This window comes from Sarcophilus harrisii, chromosome 2 (genome assembly GCF_902635505.1).
Source record: "Sarcophilus harrisii chromosome 2, mSarHar1.11, whole genome shotgun sequence".
Lineage (NCBI taxonomy): Eukaryota > Metazoa > Chordata > Mammalia > Dasyuromorphia > Dasyuridae > Sarcophilus > Sarcophilus harrisii.
This window is the reverse complement of record NC_045427.1, coordinates 586,820,441-586,839,238: the sequence shown is the minus strand read 5'-3', so window position 1 is coordinate 586,839,238 and position 18,798 is coordinate 586,820,441. Positions and strand designations below refer to the sequence as shown.

At 32.0% G+C, this 18,798-nt stretch overlaps 1 protein-coding gene across 10 annotated transcripts in view; it reads right to left on the bottom strand.

The window, feature by feature from the left end:
- The window catches only part of EXOC6 (exocyst complex component 6), a 202,081-nt gene that overhangs the window by 129,799 nt on the left and 53,484 nt on the right, over positions 1 to 18,798 (bottom strand). For all 10 annotated transcript variants that reach the window (XM_031956071.1, XM_031956064.1, XM_031956065.1 and 7 more), the window contains exons 2-5: positions 10,695 to 10,866; positions 9,369 to 9,416; positions 9,189 to 9,279; positions 6,104 to 6,149 (exon numbers count right to left, since the gene is read on the bottom strand). In XM_031956071.1, coding sequence (XP_031811931.1) covers positions 6,104 to 6,149; positions 9,189 to 9,279; positions 9,369 to 9,416; positions 10,695 to 10,866 — 357 coding nt within the window. The remainder of the gene's footprint in view (positions 1 to 6,103; positions 6,150 to 9,188; positions 9,280 to 9,368; positions 9,417 to 10,694; positions 10,867 to 18,798) is intronic.

The window sequence follows — 18,798 nt, the reverse complement described above, 5'->3', positions numbered from 1 at the left end:
TTTAAAAAAAAAATAAGTTCACATTATCTGTACTTAAGTAATTAGGAATAACCCAGAGTGCTGCAAAACCAGGTTTGAGAATCACTGAAACATTGTTTTGTTTTTTACCTTTCAAACAGCTTTTATGTAAATGACTGCATTTAACCCACTATTTTTGCTTCATTATTACCTTCATCATTTAAAACTACTTTGCACAAAGCAACAAACACTGTGAAGTAGGTACGGCAGATATTATCTTCCCAATTTTGCAAATGAAGAAAATAAAACATAGAAAGTTGCCTAATTTAGCTAACTAGTATAATTAATTAGTGGCAGGGCTGGCAGACAAAATTAAGGTATTATCAGGCCTTAGTGTAACATAGGATCATGAGATTTAAGAGTGAGATAGACTTTTGAGGTCGTGTTGTCCAATTCCTTCATTTTACAGATCAGAAAACTAAAGCTTAAAAAAATCTAATGACTTGCCTAAGTCATTGTTTTTCCTAATATGATGAATTTATCATTTAAAATAAAATAAAACAATTAGACCTAGATCTGTGAAGATTTGAAGTAGAATGAACAGGTTTGATACAAAGCAAGTTAACTATCTTAAAACAAACTGACTAAAAGTTAATTCCCCTAAAACTCTGTGAGGTGAGGCAATTCACCTATTAGTCAATTTGTCTAAAACTTTTTGCCTACATTTAATATTTTTAATAGGAAGAAATTGGCTTACTAAGAAATAAATACAACATATTTCATAAATTTTTAGTGTTTACAATCTCCTAATCAATTTCTTTTGGTTGTTTTTCCCCCTTACTTTTCCCAAGTAAATGACAGCTTATATAATTTAAGTCATTATTTTAAGAATCTTATTGTAGCACCCTTCACTATTTTTAAAAATAGATTTTTTCCCAGCATAACGTGCTCAAATCTTATCACCTGTCAGGAGCTGGGTAGCACAATTCAACATTGGTCCTCTAGAATCATGAATGGTCACTGCATTAATAAGAATTCTTAATTCTTTCAGAATTGTCTTAACTGTTTACTGTTACTATGTAATTTGTTCTTTAGGATCTGATCACCTCATTCTGCATAAATTCATACAAGTCATCCTAGATTTTTCTAAAAGTATCCCTTTCACATTTTCTTATATCACAATAGAATGCCATTACATTCAGAAGCCATAATTAGTTCAGTCATTCCCCTCCCTCTTAGCCACTACGAAAAAAAAAGTTGTTATAATTATTTCTGCTTGCAGGTGCTTTTCATCTTTCTTTGATCTCCTTGGGATATTAGCATCAATAACAGTATTTCTAGGTTAAAAGTTATGTACAGTTTGGTCATTTTTAGGGAGTATTTATAAATTGCTGTCCAGAACTGCTATACGAATTCACAACTCTGCTAATAGTAAATTAATGTACCTGTTTTTCCACAGCTTTCCCAACATTTGTAATTTTTCGTTTTTAAAAAAAATCAATTTTACTAATCTTATAAAAGTGAGAGGTAGAACTTCAGGCTTGATTTAATTTACATTAATTATTAGTGATTTGAAACAGTTTTCCATTTGGTTGTCAATAGTTTAAATTTCTTCCCTTCAGAACTGTTTGTTTATATCTTTTGACCATTTATTAACTAAGGACGGCTCTTATCTATTACATCTGAACAAATTCTATATATGTTGTATAATTGAAACCTTCCTAAGAAAAACTACTGCAAAGATTTTTTCTCCAGTTAATTTCCTCCCTCCTAAATTAACCATATTGATTTTGTTTGTATTCAAGTTTTATTTTGTATAATCTAAATGTTCATTCTATCACCTGTGATCATCTCTATCATAAATTCCTTTCCTATCCATAGCTATAAAAGGTATGTTGTTCCTTGTTCCTCTAACTTGTTTATAATGTAAAATATTTAAACACTTTTCTATTCCCCCTCAGTAATTACTCAAGATCTATCATATTTAACTTTTCTAAAATTCTATTCAGATCCTTAACTTTTCTTCTAAGATCTAAAAGGAACACAATGAAGTTCAACTATTTGTAGTTTTATAATCTATTTTTCTCTATAAATAATTTACTTTTTCCTTTAAGTATTTTTTGTTGCTTTTCAGTCATGTCTGACTTGTGGCCCCATTTGGGGTTTTCTTGGCAAAGATTCTAGAGTAGTTTGCCATTTCTTTTTCCAATTCATTTTACAAATGAGAAGAAACTGAGACAAACAGGGTTAAGTGGGTTGGCCAGGGTCAGACAATTAATAAATGTCTGAGGCTTCCTGACGTTAGACATGATACTTTATTCACTTTATCACCTACCTGCCCATTTCCTTTAAGATTTGAAATGTTATTCCATTAAGCAATATTTGTTTAAATAGATATTAATCCATCATCTATGGTACTTTTCAGCATATCTTTTCCTGGCTATATCTTTTAATTATGACTATTTTTGTTGTGGTCTTGTCTGATACAATATTTGTGATCCTTGAGTTTGTTTTCAATTAAAGCATAATAAATCTTGTTCCAGTTTATTAATTCAACATTTTGTGAATCTATATTTCAAGTGTGTCTCTTAAAAAAATAAACTGCATTCTGCTTTCTAATTCATTCTGCTATCCTGTTCCATTTTATGGGTGAAGTTAATTCTATTTACATTCATAATTACAGTAAGCAATTATGCATTTCTCTACATTCTATTTGATCATATTTTTGATTGCCATTTTCCTTTTCAAAAAGTAAAAGAAGGTAGTGAGAAAGATATATGTGTACCACCACATGCTCTATGCTTAGCACCAGTGTTCCATCCTTGATGAATTCTTCTTCAGCTCCCTGACCCCAATCTTTCCTTCCCCTTTTCTCTCAGACTTAATCTCAGGTTCCTATTCTTTCTTTTTAAAGTCCCTCTTCATGATCCACTCTCTAGGTTAGACTTTATTTTGCTTATGACTAAATTCTCCCTCTATTCTCTTCTCTCTCTTCTAATTCATTCTATTTCTCTATCATGAATATATCTCTACACCAAACTCTTCCTATGACCAGTTCAAATGAAAGTGAGATTCAAGGGATTTCTGCTCCCCCCACTCATTTCTTCTTCATAGTCTTTTATACACACACACACACACACACACACACCCTTGATTATATGAGATATAATTCTTCCACTCTTTTCCCTTTCTTCCCTAATGTACCATGAAAATGGTTTTTCCATTTTCCTTCTTCTTTTAAGATAATTGGAACAGAACAAAACCATTCCTAGGATCTCTGCCCTCTTTAATCCTATTTTGTAATTCTTGATGACATTGTATCATATGTTGCTAATAATATCAGAATGAAAATACTTCATCTTTGTATATTACTTTCCCATTTCTCACTCCTATTTATCTCTTTATGTTTCTCTTAACTCCTATGATTGTATTTCAAAGTTTCTACTCAGCTCTGGCTTTTTTCATAAGAAATATTTGGAAATCATCTATTTCCCTAAAAATCTATTTTTCTCCTGTAAAATAATAATACACAGTTACTGAATAAGTTATTCTTGGCTGCAAATCTATATCCTTTGTTTTCTGAAATACTGTAGAGCAAGTCTCTGTTCTTTTGTGATTCTGACTGTGGCTCCTTTTAATTTTTTCTTTCTGATTTTTTGCATTGTTTTTTTCTTTAACTCCAAAGCTCTGGATCTTTTGCTGTAATGTTCCTGGGAGTTTTCATTCTGTAGTTATTTACAGGAGGTAACCAACAGATTCTATTCCTATTTTTCTCTAGTTTTAAAAGATCTGAGCAATTCTATTTTAAGATTTCTTAAAATGGGATGGGATGAAAGCATTTTAGGAGAGGATTCTGGAAGAATGGCAGGCTAAATCAGAAAACTTCTGCCTCTCCAAGTTTCCTCTACACACACATACACACACACACACACACACACACACACACACACACACCAAAAAAAAAAAAAAAAAAAAAAAAGATAGAATATTGCCTCAGAGCAGGAGAAATAAACACAAGATAAAGCAATTGTCTTCTTAAGACAATTTGAGAAGACCCCAGAAAAGACCAAATCTCCAGAGGCAGAAATTTGGCCTGGGTGAAGTACAAACAGCTCCAGGCTGACACTGCAGAATTAACAAATAACAAGCCCTGGGGCCAGCTGGGTAGAGAGGCAGCCTCAGCCATAGAAATTGTCACAGCTGAATAGAAGATTGAAGGACCTTCCACTGTGGAGGGAACCCTACACAGTTGTGCTAATCAGATGAGTCCTGGGCTGTTGCTGCCAGGAAAAGCCAGAACATACCTGTTAAGTACAGTAGTGAGGAGCAGGGACCCTACTGGCTGTGGGTACTAGAGCAGAGTTCCTGATTCCAACTTAGGGAAGAATGTACAGCTGTAGTTTGCAGCCACCAGAGGGGAAACAGGGAGCAAGATTATTTTCAGGTCAGTGTGGCTAGGGGACCTAGCCATGTAAGACTGGAGAGGAGAGCCTAAGGTTGGGCCCTGAGACAAATCTCAAAAAAATAACAGGACCTGAGGCTTGGAGTATCATTCTCCATACTTCAGGACTACAACTTGATTATATTAATAGTTGCTAAAAACAAAATAAAACAAGAAATAAATAAAGATGAATCAGTAAAGGAGAAAGAAATTCAACCATAGATAGTTACATAGAGAAGATCTGGGTTCATATTCAGAGGAAGATTATTAAGCTTAAAAAAAAAAAAAAAGCCACTCCTTTTTCATTAAGAAATATCAAATGGTCCCAAGCACAAAAAGAGTTCTTGGAAGAAATTATAAAGGGCTTCAAAATTCAAATAAGAGAAACAGAGGAAAAGTTAGGGGGGAAAAAAAAACAATGTGAGAAAATCAAAAGAATTATAAAAAGAAAGTCAACTAACTGGAAATAAAGAATCAAAAACTTAAGGAAGATTCCTTCAAAACCAGAATTTGGCAAAGGGAAACTAATGACACTCTAAGATACCAAGAAATCATACAACAAAATCAAAAGAATGAAAAAACAGAAGAGAAGGTGAAACATCACATCAGAAAAAAAAAAAAAAAACAATTTGGAGAATGAAAAGAACATAAGAATGGTTGGACTACTTGAAAATTATGATTAAAAAATAATCTCGATACAATATTACAATAAATTATCAAGGAAAATTCTAGAATAAGATTTTAGAAAGTTAGAGAATAAGAAGGCAAAGCCAAATAGAAAAAAATCCATCAATTATCCCCTGAAAGAGACCCCAGGAGGAAAACTTACAGGAATATCACAGCCAAGTTTCAAAGCTCCCAATTTATGAAGATGATATCTATCTTCAGAGAAACAGATGATAGGAAGAACGAGCATAGTACAGTCTTACATGTATGAGTATATATATATGTATATATTATATTTATAGATATATCTATGTATATGTGTTGCCTTGGCTAAAAAAAAAAAATCATCACCAAGTGGCCAACCTTCTGGTGATAAACATCTCTAATCATACAAGAATTTACACTCTTTTGCTTGCTCCATATTCAAAACTTTTACACTTTAAAAGAGGTATGTGAGCTTGTGTTTTGTTGGCACAGCTTTCAAGAACTAGGGTCACCTCCATATTATAGTACAGTTTAATAAAAAACATTATTAATTGGCCTAATTATTATCATGTTTCATTCTCATTCAGTTATATAAATGTATTAATTTTATGAATAGTATTAGTGCTCAGATTATAAACTCATAAAAGAGGTTAGTCTGTACAAATTTATCTCTACTGTGACTTAGCACAAGTCAATATATAACAGGGTTTGGGGGAGCTTTTTGAATGACAATGATTAACAGATGTAAACACAACAAATAATGGTGAAAAGCAGAAAGCATATTCCATATGTAACAACTTATTTTTATTTAATATTTTATTTTTCCCCATTACATGTAAAACATTTTTTAATGTTTCTAAAACTGAGTTTCAGGTTTTTTCCCTTCTTCTTTCTCCACCTCCCTCTAATGAGAAGGTACGTGTAAAATTATGTAAAACATTTCCATAAAAATTACATATATGATAAATTAATGTTATTTTTCTCTAAGTCCTTCAGTTACCAAAAAACTCCATTAGTACCTTAATTTAAAAATAATTATGAAGTTTCACTCACCTTTTTGCATTCATTTGTTCTTTTAGTTTACTGTACATTTCCAAGACTGTATTAAAACAAAATTAAATCACCATAATACATTTTGGTATAAAGATAACACTTTATGAGCTTAAAACTATAATATATAAACAAGGTCCAAAAAAACCAAGACCTAAAGCACTCAATTTCCTGTCCTTTTTCAACTACCATTTAATCTTATGCTTTTTAAAGTAAAATTTTAAGATTCTATATAAATAAAATTGGTGTTTGAATTTCAACATACCTATTTTTCACAACAGAGACCTAGAATAATTTCTACATTCTAACATCTATTAACCAAGGCATAATAACCTTCTTAAAACGAAGAAAAAAAGTTCTTTACAATAAAAAATATAAGCATACCTCTTATTCATTCATTATTCATCATTTTATTGTATATAATATAATTACATGTGATGGCATATATATTATAGTAGATCATTAACATTAATATTCATTTACTAAATATTATATCCCTGCTATGATTAATATAGACAATCATATAAACTAACAAGTTTTTAAAAAGCAAATAATAAAATTCTACTATATGTAGTGAAAGTTTTATTCCAAATCCATAAAAAGTAGGAAAATCTGTGACATTTACATCAGTATATATAAATTATGCTAAAAGGCTGATGTAAAAATGAAGAAGCTTGCTCTTTTCTATTATTAAAGACAGAGTGGTAAGTTATTTGCTTTAATTTTCACAGGGTTCACTAGGAAGACATAATGTTAACAATATAGAATTACCACAAATATTTTAGACAATCATATAAATAATTTTTCATCCAAATGACTGAATATAATTCTAAAGTTTCTGAAGTAACTGAATTACTAAGCAGCAGGAGCTCTTACGGACCAAGCAAATAATGTCTCCAAAACCAAGAGCTTTACTAAGCCTAGGAGCAATTTAGCTTCCTGCTTGTCCTCAATAGTAAAAAAGTGATATAGGAATCACACTGAATAAAGCTGATTTTCTGTTTATGGTATACAGTTTGTCTACCATAAGCACTATGGTATGGTAGAGGATCTGCTCATTCAAACCCAAAGTATTATTCCTTAGCTTGAAAATGGCAATGGCATTACTTGTGGCAAGTTTTGTTTCCTTTTATTCTGCTACTTTTCCCTCTTATTAGAGGATACTTTAGGACTAGAATATGTCTAATTCAAGAATCCCCGTACTATCCAACTTTTCAGGTTTATGCTTAAGAGGCAGCAAGATGATGGCACAATGTATAAAGAGTTGAATTGTAAGTCAGGAAGACCCGAGTTCATATTCTATTTCAGAGAGAAAGCTATGTGACTTTGGGCAAATTACTTCAACTCTATCACCATCAGTTTCCTCATTTGTAAAACAGGAATAATAATAAAACCCACTTCCTAGGGTTGTTGTTTGGATGAAATGAGATCATATTTGTAAAGCACTTTGCCAACTTTAAAATACTATATAAATGCTAGCTATTATTATTATCATTATCACCAACCACAAAACCAGGTATCTGGACATTAAAAAAAAAAAAAAAAAACTGCCAGTGTGACTCAATTTATCTGATAATGTCAGGAAATATTTTCAAAAGACAGCATTATGACCAAACAAGTCGTTTTGGTGATTATTTTTAATCCCAAAAATCTAAACTGAAACCAGAAACAATATTCTCATAGCAAAAATAATAATCTTCCAAAGCAACATAGCCTAAGTTAAAAAGAATCTCATAAAAGCTCAAAAAAGATTTAGAAACCCTTCTTATCATTTAGAAGTAACTTTTTTGATCAATGAAACTGGCAACAAATTTTCTCTCTGTTTTATCTAACTAACCATTTTGAATAATGCTTCCATTTAAGAAAGAATATTGAATCATGGAAGGAAATAAAACTCCACAGTATAGATTTGCAATCCATGTAGCAGATCATAATATCCCATTGAAAAAAAATACTCACTTAAACAATCCATTTAACTACTTAATTCTTGAATCCTAAGTGTCTATGTTAACTTCTTAGTATACATTAGAAAGACAAAGCAAGATTTTCAGAGCACTGAAATATATCCTTATTGGAACTTACGGCTTTCTTGCTAGTATTCTCAGTATTGTCAGATCCACAATAAGAGTTAGTATTCTAAAAGATTCACTGTTACCCTTGAGGACATACTAATGTCACTTTGGGTACTGGAGAAATTTTTGGTCTAATATCTTAAAAAATAGACTAATAATTATAATTATTATAAAATTATAAAAATTATAAAATTATAATTTAATATATAATAATTATAATCTAATTATAAAAATTATAATTTGCAGAGAGCACTTTTTCACAAGTCATATCATGTGATCCTCATAGTAACCATTTAGATTAGACAAGACAGACATAATTAGAGCTGAAGCTCAAAGGGGTTAAGACTTGCCCACTATCACATGATGATGGGGCTAGGATATTTAAACATAGGTCATTGGAATCCAAATCTGGAGTTCTTTCTACATATCACAGTAGTTAATTCTTTTTCCTGATGTGAACAATAGTCAACCTATAAATTTGTCAGTGAATGGAAGGAAGCACTGAATCAGGTAATAAGTTTTAAAAGAGACTAATTCCCCTTGGGCTTCACTTCTTTACAAAGCAGTACCTGAAGCTCCAAACTAGGAAACCAAAAGACTCATGATTTTCTCAAAAATCTTCTCAAAGGTTTTCAGAGTGAAGGAGGAAACAGAATTCCAGTAGTTTTTTATGCTTCTTCAGCTTTTCTTTCCAACATTGCTGGGAAGGCAAAAGCTTAGGAAAAGAAGTTCATAAATGTGTATTTCCCTCTCTTGGCAGCTAAAAAGAGAGGCTATATAAGGAACGACTGGACTCTAGGGTATTAAAGAAAAAAATAATCAAAAGCTTTGTAAAACAGCTAGGAAAACAATGAAAAGTCAAGGAGAATAAATGGTAACATGGGGACTGTTGTGAGGCTATGTTGGGGTAACTGTCAGATAATCTGCAATTTAGATTATAGAGGTGAATGACTAGACTTTGGTATTTAATTACTATGTTATCAAAACAAACATAATAAAAAATTTTTTTTACTCACCTGGAAGACAACATTGCAATTTTTCTATTACAGTTGTAATATTTCTTTGCTGAATTCTACATCGAATGATGTCTTCTGTTTGAGCTATCACCTTAGATACAAAAAAGTTCACATTTTAAAGTAACAATTTAAACAAGTGCCATCTATTCACTACACTCAAAGAAGTTACCAAAAACTCACCTCTTTTCCAGCATCTTGAAGCTTGCAGTTGGTATCAGTAACTTGGACCTTAAAAATAATTTCATCTTTGTTAGAAAAATATGCACATATTGCCCTTATGTAACTGCTCACCCCTGTAATCAGATCATGCTTCTTGACAAACTTAGAACAAAGGAATTCTAATTAACTCTACAGCTTGAACTTGAACTTTTTATTGCAAAGGGCTTTTGTTAACTTCAATTACTTATGACAGTTCTTTTTAACAGATTCTGTGGCAAACTTCTCAAATTTAATCAGGATTTTTGAACTTTACTTGTTTCTCAAAGTCTGTCAAACAATTCAAATCAGTGACCCAATTGACCACTGGTCCCTTTTTGATAACTTCAATGAGCTCTATGTGCCATTCATTGTCTGTAGGAAATGATGATTACATTTTATGGTAATTAAACATTCATACTTTGCTGAATGCAAACACTGGGTGGTTGATTAACATTAAATGTACAAATCTCCAATCCATAGCAACATTTTAATACTGCAGGTGCAGGCAAAACTCAACCTCAGATTTTCCCACATATTAAGTGACTCATTAGGTCATCATAGTAAGAAAGCACATTCTGGTTTATTAAAAATCTCATTAATTTCTAAATAAAAATGCTCAGTGGCCTCACTGATGTTTTATCTGGTCTCTTGTTATCTGAATAGCCTTTAAAAAGTAGTTTTCTAATCACAACCCTTGGTAAAACTAGGGTTATTCTACCTACCATGTTCTCAAATGTAAAGGAACATTTGTTTAAAAAAAAAAAGTATTCAGTATTCTGACCAAATAAAAGCATCTTTTTAAAAATAATTTGGGAAATATATGGCAGAAATTGAAAAAAACATTTTAAAAGAAAACATAAATCTCTAATTGTTAACTTGAAAAAAGGTCTCCTTTTCAAACTGTATTGAAAATTTTGTTTAAATTGTTATAATTAAATATTTTTTGAAGTTTTAAAAAATAGCTTTTTAAAAGTTCTCATCAACTTAAGTCACACTATAAACTGAGTTTTCAAATACTTTAAGTTTTTTTAAAGCTTCCATGTGTTCCTTTCAAGAAAAGAAAGTCTATTAAGCCAATGCATTACTAGCTATCCAAAAAAAGGGGGTGAGGGACAAAGGGGAAGAAATGGAGGAGTTAGCCCAGTCATTAGCATGACAACTGTGTTAATAGAGCAGAAAGAATACCCCCCAAAATATTACTAACTCACTTCTATGACAGAATCCCTTTCAGTACTGAGTGTGCATATGCAACATGAACTAAAATAATATTTTAATAACTTGCCAAGGACAGATAAAGAGAGTTCTTACCTTAAGTTTTTCCGCATCAGTTCTTACTTTAAGGAGTTCTGTAATAGCATCTACAAAACCTTGATGATGAAAATTACACATCTTTTCAATTTCTTTATCATGATTGCGAATACAAGCATCTAGTTTTTCCATGAATTTCTGGTGTGCATTTGGTTGGTCATCATATACAGACCTATACATATTTAAAAGAAAAATTTAAAGTTATTAAGATCTTACCAAGTTCTCATTTAATAGACTATTCCTACATTTTTTAAAGAACTTTACTAAAATGTCTGGATTTTTCAGGTAATTCATTTGAATTTAGTGTTATTACCTGTATTTTAAAATATGCATATTTGTAAATATTGGGAAGATAGAGTTGTCTTTTGCAAAAAGTTATCATAACTCCACTAATATATTTTGTATTAGATATCATTTAATAAAATAGGTGAGAACATGGTACCCCAAAATTTTAAAAAGCAAAAAAAATTTAATTTCCTAAGTGCTATGAAAATAATTATTCCATAGCAACCAAGAATACCACAATATGTATCACTACCAAACCTTAAAATTGATTTTCAAAAATATCAGTATTTTTGAAGTTTACAAGTTAACTCCTGTCTGGTCCCACAAGAAGAACTGTATTGATACTGAGAATGGTAGTAAAATTAAACATAAAGTATTTTTAAATGGCAGTACAGTTAAACATAGAGAGGGAAATGTATTTTACATTAGGTGAAGAGCGCTAACTGTAAATGGTTCTACAGGTTAACATGCCGAAGAAAAACGAAGATAGCACTAATATCCTTATCTTTTAGAACTTAAGGGAAAGTAATATGTCAGAAAACTAGAAAGAGCCATATAACCCTGCTTTTTTTTTTTAAATCCTAAAACAGGTAAGCTTAATATCATGAGTTGATTCAGCATAATCTTTTTTTTTAATATTCAAAGCTAGAGACCAATCTTCTAGTGCTATGTCTCTCCACATTTAAATCATCAAAACAGACACAGTCTAAACAGAAATCTTTTCAGCTTGATACAATCAGTCAGAGCACATGCTCTGTTGACATAATTTCTAAAAACACAGATATTTCCACATCAAGATAAAATATCAAAGAAGGAAGTAAATGGAAATCGATATCAGGGCTAATTATCAATCATTCTAGAATGAGTTATCAAACATATGTTCTGTTAGCCATTTTCTAAAATAAGAGGTTACTATTATGATTTATTAAAAACAAGTAACCACAAACTAACCTCACTAGAACTTCAAGGGTGGTCTAGAAAGAAATACGACGATAACAAATCATGCATTTAACTTTCAGCAAATTAAATGAGAAACAAAATCACCCATCATACCAGAACATTGGCATTACACACAGGATTTCATTGGTAAAGAAACTCCCTCTACTAACATTAGTTGATAATATCTTACAATGTGTAATCTGTAGCACTAAGAAGTTAAGTGACTTGCCCAGGGTTACAGAGATAGAATACATCATAAGTGAAACTTGAACATGAGCTTCCACGGTTCTCTACCTATTGTACTACAATGTTTAGTAAGATGAAAGCTGGCACTTAAACCCAATTAACATTTGCCTGATGACCCTCCAATAGAGACCTGAATCCTATTCTAAGTGGCAACACAGTTCTATATCTATCCTATTTAATGATTTGAATATAAACACAGAAGGGACACTTTCAAATTTACAGATATCATCAAAAATGCAAAATGATAAAGGATCAAGAGTAAAACCCCTTGGCAATCTATCTGAAATCTCCCTTCTAACTGACAATGATCCATTTAGCAAATATTTTACTCTTTATTTAAATTAATAAGCCATTAGGAATTGATTATAAAAATAAGTACTAAATCATCCTGTTTCCCTTTTCTTTCTGGTTGTTAATTTACAGCTATAGAAGCAAAGAATAACTGCTTGAGCAGGTAGTGTATGGAGGGATGTGTAAGCATCTTAAACATTGGACAGTAAATCAAATGTACAGTCTAAAAGTACTCTGCAGTAAGAAGGAAATAGGCAGGAAGCAAATTTCAAGTAAACAGGTTAGAGTCGGCATATAAAGGTTCAGACTAAACAGGAGGGGATGGGCAGGAAGCAGATTCCAGGGAGCAACTCATGGTTTAGAAAAAATAAATAGGGCTACACAAATGTTGTTTGATCCAAGAACCAAGGCTGGCAAGCCATCTTTCTGGGTTTTATATGCTCTAAGTATGTGTAGACAAGGGTTCATATGTACATGCTGTAAACGTAATGGCAGCTGACAATGACAGAAGCTAAGCTTAGTACTACACAACTAATAAAAACTCAGGTCACTTGATTCCTACTTGATTCCCAATCTAGTGGTTCTTTCCACTGTACCAAGCTGCCACACAGACTCACTGAATCAACCAGGAATTACTCAGCAAACATCTAGTAGTTAGCTATTGATAGAAGGCACTGAAGTTACTTAGAAAACTGGTTGTTAGGGAAATACTAAATTAGAAAATAAGAATATATGAGAGCATTAAAAAGAATGAGTCATAATCTTTCTTATTCTTTTTCTGTGGAGGCTGAGGATACAAGGATAAATTAGAAGGGCCTGTCTCCTGAGAGATTATACACAGGTAATTATAAGTATATTCTAGAAGTGAAAGATGAAAATCCTTGCTCTGGTTTTTGGTACAAAATTACTATGAAACAATCAAATGTAATATAGTCTGCAGAGAATTTTGGGATTTTTTTAATGCTAAATCTAAGTTAAAAAGTCATATTCTTTTTCAGTCTTAAGGCTAGAATTAGACTAAAAACTAATTTAAACATTTGAGTAAGTAGCTATGTATTATGATTTCTTTAAATCTTGCTCTAAAACTGTTGTTCTGTTTTATATCTGACTCTTCATGATTCCATTGGGGATTTGTTCATTATTGTTTTTGCCAAAGATACTGGAGATACTGGAGTCCTTTGCCATTTCCTTCTCCAGTTCATGTTTACCATGCTTCAAATTATCAATTATTCCTTGACTATAATATACACATTCCTTGACCCAGAGCATCCTACTATAGTTCCAAGTTAGTCAAAAAGAAAAACATTCCCTACACAGCAAAATACTTGTAGCAGCATTTATTTGATAGTGAAAAAATCAGGGGAAAATAGGTGTCATGTCAAGTCGTATTAATAAAGCAGTAAAAATCATCAAAACTGAGGATTCTGGGAAGATGGAGGAGTAAGTCAGTAAATTTCATGCTCTCCATATTTCCCCCACAAACAGAACAAACGTGCATCTTGGGGTGAACATAGACTGGTGAAAAATTAAGAAGACTTGGGAAGAACAGAAGTCCTCCTAATATAACCCTAAAAAAAGATCTGAAGGCTGTAGGTGGGGAATTAACCTGAATGAAGTGCAAATACCTCCAGGCCAGCTCCTCAGAAATCACAAGTGGGCATCCTTGGGGCTAGGTGGGTTTGGCTGGAATCTCAGCTTGAACCAAAGGAACTTTCCAGACAGCATGCAGAGTGAGAGGTTTGAGTCCAGGAAGATGGAGGGAACCTCACTGATTAGGAACATCAGGTCTAGCTGTCCAGCAGAGCTGTAGCGCTAGATCATAAGGAATCAACACACTGGAAGTGCAAAAGCAGTGGGGCAGAGACACTGCTGGCTGTGAGCATTTGTAGAAGAATGGAGCTCTTGGTTTGGGGTTCCAAGTCAGAGGGGAAAGTGAAGCTAGAGCACAATCCCCCCCACCTCTTGATTAGTACTTACAATAATACTTCTCATTTAAAAAAATGCATTAGCAAAGAATAAAGAACCCAACCACAGAAACTTACTATGGGAACAGGAAAGACCAGGGTTCATCTTCAGAGAAGGACACTGAAATAAAAAAAGCTGCTTGTATCCCAAAGAGTAACATTAAATGGCTCCCTACCCAGACAGAATTTATATTACTAAAAAAAAAATTTTAAATCAAATGAGAGACACTGGGGGGGAAAAAATCCAAGATAAACAAGATGATTATGAAAAAAAAAGTTAACCAACTAGAAAAGACAAGGTCTTAAAAAAGAAAATAACTTTGAAAATTAGAATTGAGCAAGGAGAAGCCAGTGAAGCTATGAGACCAAGAAATAGCAAGAGAGATTATAAAGAATGAAAAAATAGGACAGAATATGAAATATTAAAAAAATGACAAATCTAGAGAAGAGAAAATATAAGAACAACTGGACTACCTGAAAGCTGTGACCAAAAAAAAAAAAAAAACCTTGATACAATAAATTCAAGAAATAATCGAAGAAAATTGTCCCGGAGTAATGGAACATGAAGAGAAAATAGAAATAGGGGGGAAAAAAATTCAACAATCACCACCTTAAAGAGAATTTTTGTAGAAAACACATAGGAATATTATTGCTAAATTTCAGAATCCCCAAATCAAAGAGAATATTTTGCAAGAAACAAGAAAAAAAAAAAAAAAAAACAATTCAAATATGCTGGAGCTACAATTAAAATTGAACAGGACTTATTAACCACAATAAAAAACTGCAGGTCCTAGAATCATGTATACCAGCAGTCAAAAGAACTAGGCCTATGGCCAAAAATATTATAGCCAGCAAAATTATCTATAATATTAAATGGAAAAAAAAAGGACATTGAACAAACTTGCAGATTTTTCAGGACTTGCAACCAAACATGACCTCAATAAAAAATTTAACATTTAAGAGCCAATATTAAAGATAAATTTCAAGGAACTTAACATGGACAAATTGTTTATGGTTTTTACATGAAAATGTGCACCAAATGTTTAAGATTGACATTAGCAATTGGGTAACTCAAAAGAAAGATTGGGGCAGATTTAAAGTAATAATATAATTATAACAAATGAGGAACAAAGGGAGAATACAGAGGCAGCAAAAGGGGGAGGGCTCATAGTTATGAAAATCTATTCACATCGGGAATGGTCTAAATAGGTAACACTACATATATATTATGAGGGGTATATATGGAGGGTATAGCACCCTCCAAAATCTATAAAGAAATAAGGGAAAAAAGATGGGGGGACGGGAAAGCAAAGGGTAGAAGAAAAAGACAAAGGAGGGATCCACGGATGGGGAGAGGTTAAATAATAGCAAGGCAAGTCAAGGAGCAGAATTAAAACAAAGAGTTAGCAGGGATAGTAAAGATATGTGTCTGTATATATCTATATATGTATACATAAATATATCTTTACTAAACTATAGCCTGCTTGGGGGAAGTGAGGAGAATGAAAGGGGGAAAAAAGAACAAAATAAAAAATAAGTGTGCTGCAAAGAACAAAAAAAAAAACCTATAAGGTAGTAAAGATGGGCACTAATGAATATAATTTCTTTTTTTACTATTATATATCCTTTCTTGAACTGGCAATTTATTATTATATATTTTGAATCCTCCCTGATGTTTTTGCTGGGCACATGACAATGTTCTGTTCTGTTTTGTTTTCCTTTTTTCTATTTTTCTTTTTGTTTACTAAAATTATTTTTTTAATGATTATCAAAACTATCTAGTAGTGGCTTAGAAATAAACTAGAAGATCAGTGAAATAGATTAGGTGCACATTAAACAGGAGTAAATGACCATAGGAATTTAGTGTTTGATAACCCTAAAGATCAAAGTTTTTGAGACAAGAACTATTTGACAAACATTTCTGAGAAAACTGGAAAGCAGTTTGGCAAAAACTAGGCACAGACCAACATCTCACACTGAATACCAAAACAAGGTCAAAAATGGATATATGATTTAGATATAAAGGATGATATAAGCAAATTAGAAGAATATAAAAAATTTTGCAAGTCACACTTATAGATAACAGAAGAATTTATGACCAAACAAGCATTTTTCAGTTGCTATTCATTTTTCAGTTGTGACTGATTCTTCATGACCCCATTTTGGGGTATTCTTGGCAAAGATATTGATTGGAGTGGTTTCCTGTTTCTTTGTCCAGCTCATTTTATAGATAAGAAACTGAAGTTAATGGGATTAAGTGATAAAGTACTTTATGCCAGATTTGAATTATGGAATAACATAAAATGAATAAATTTGATTACACTAAATTTAAAAGGTTTTACACAAACAAACCCATTGCATTAAGATTTGAAGGGAAACAGAAAACTGGAGTAAAAGATGGGGAATTTTACAATTTTCTCAAATATGTTGAGAATTAAGTCAAATTTATAAGAAAACAAGTCATTCCCCAATTGATACATGGTCAAAGCATATAAACAAGAAGTTTTCTGAAGAAGAAATCAAGAGTTTCTATAGTCATTTGAAAAAATGCTCTAAATCATACAAATTAATGTAACTTTGAAGTTCTACCTCACACATATCAAACTGGATAAGCTAAGAAAAGAAAAATGACAAATACTAGATGGGAGGTGGAAAAATAGGGGCATTAATGCAACAGCCATTCTGGAGAACAATGTGGAACTATGCCTAAAAGGCTATAAAACTGTGTATATCCAATATCCCAGCAATAGCACTACTAGGTCTGTATCCAAAGAGATAGAAGAAAAAGGAAAAGCCACTTTTGTATTTTTTTTTTTTTGTTTTTATTTTGTTTTGTTTTGTTTTTGGTGAGGCAATTGGAGTTCACTGACTTGCCTAGGATCACACAGCTAGTAAGTGTTAAAATGTCTGAGGTCATATTTGAACTCAGGTCCTCTTGACTTCAGGGCGGTTGTTCTATCCACTATACCATCTAGCTGCCCAAAAGATGCATTTGTATGAAAATATTCATAGCAGGTGTCTAAGAATTATTAACTGAGGTAACATCTTATCAATTGAGAAATGGCTGAACAGGTTACAGTATATACTTGTGATAGAATATTATTGTGCTATTAAAAATGACAAGCAAGATGATGTTAGAAAAACCTGGAAAGACTTGCATGAACTGATATAAAGTGAAATGAGCAGAACCAGGAAATTGTACACAAGAACAATATTATATGATAAATTGCTAATGACTGAGCTATTCTGAGCAATATAATGACCCAAGACAATTCTGAAGAACTTAGGTGAAAAATGCTATCCACTTCTAGAGAAAGAACGGATGGAGTATGGATGTAGGGAGAAAAATACTTTTTTTTAACTTTATTTTTCTGAGATTTTTTTCTTTAGGATTGTTGTTTTTTGCTTTATTTTGTTGTTTTGTTTATTTTGGGGGAGCTCTGTTTCCTTTGTAACATGGCTGATACAAAAATGTTTTGCAGGATCTGACAAGTAAAATCAAATCAAATTGCTTACCTTCTTTAAGGAAAGGAGGGAGAAGGAGAGGGAAAGAATCTAAAACTCAACATTTTTAAAAACAAATGTTAAAAAATATTTTGTAATATGACATAATTGAGAAAAATAAGAAAGAAAAAAAATACAGATATACATCAACTCACTAAAAAAACTGTGATAAATGTCATAGAATTTTATTGTGCAAAAAGAAACGGTTATAATAGTTAATAACAGCTAACATTTACACAGTGGTTACTATGTGCCAGGAACTATGCTAAGCGCTTTACAATTATTTCATTTGGTTTTCACAACAACCCTGAAAGATAGATGCTATTTTTTTATCCTCATTTTATAAGGAAACCTGAGTGTCTGAGGTCATATTTGAATTCAGGTCTTCCTGACTCCCAGCCTGACATTCTAACCACTGCACCTGAACATAAAAAACACAGGAAAACAAGGGAAAATAATATGAACTGATGCAAAATAAAGGAAGCAGAACTAGTAAAATACAATGTACAATTACAATAATATAAATGAAAAGAATATTTTAAAACCCACAAAACTAAATATTGTGTAATTATATGACCAAATGTAACCTTAAATAATGGGGGGGGGGAGGGGAGAGGAAATGCACTGGCTTTTCTTCTCTGAAGATTAAAATCTTATGAATATATAACACTGCATTTTTTCATCAAATTTGGTTGAATAATTGATTTTATTAAAATGCTTCCCCTCCCTTTCAAGTTAATTCTTTGTAACAAGAGATGGATTTCTTAGAAATGAAGATAATACAATAACAAGATAAACTCAAAATTTATCTTATAAAAAAATCACTTTGGCAACTATAATAGTAGAATAATGGGAAAGGGAACAAAAGATGCTAA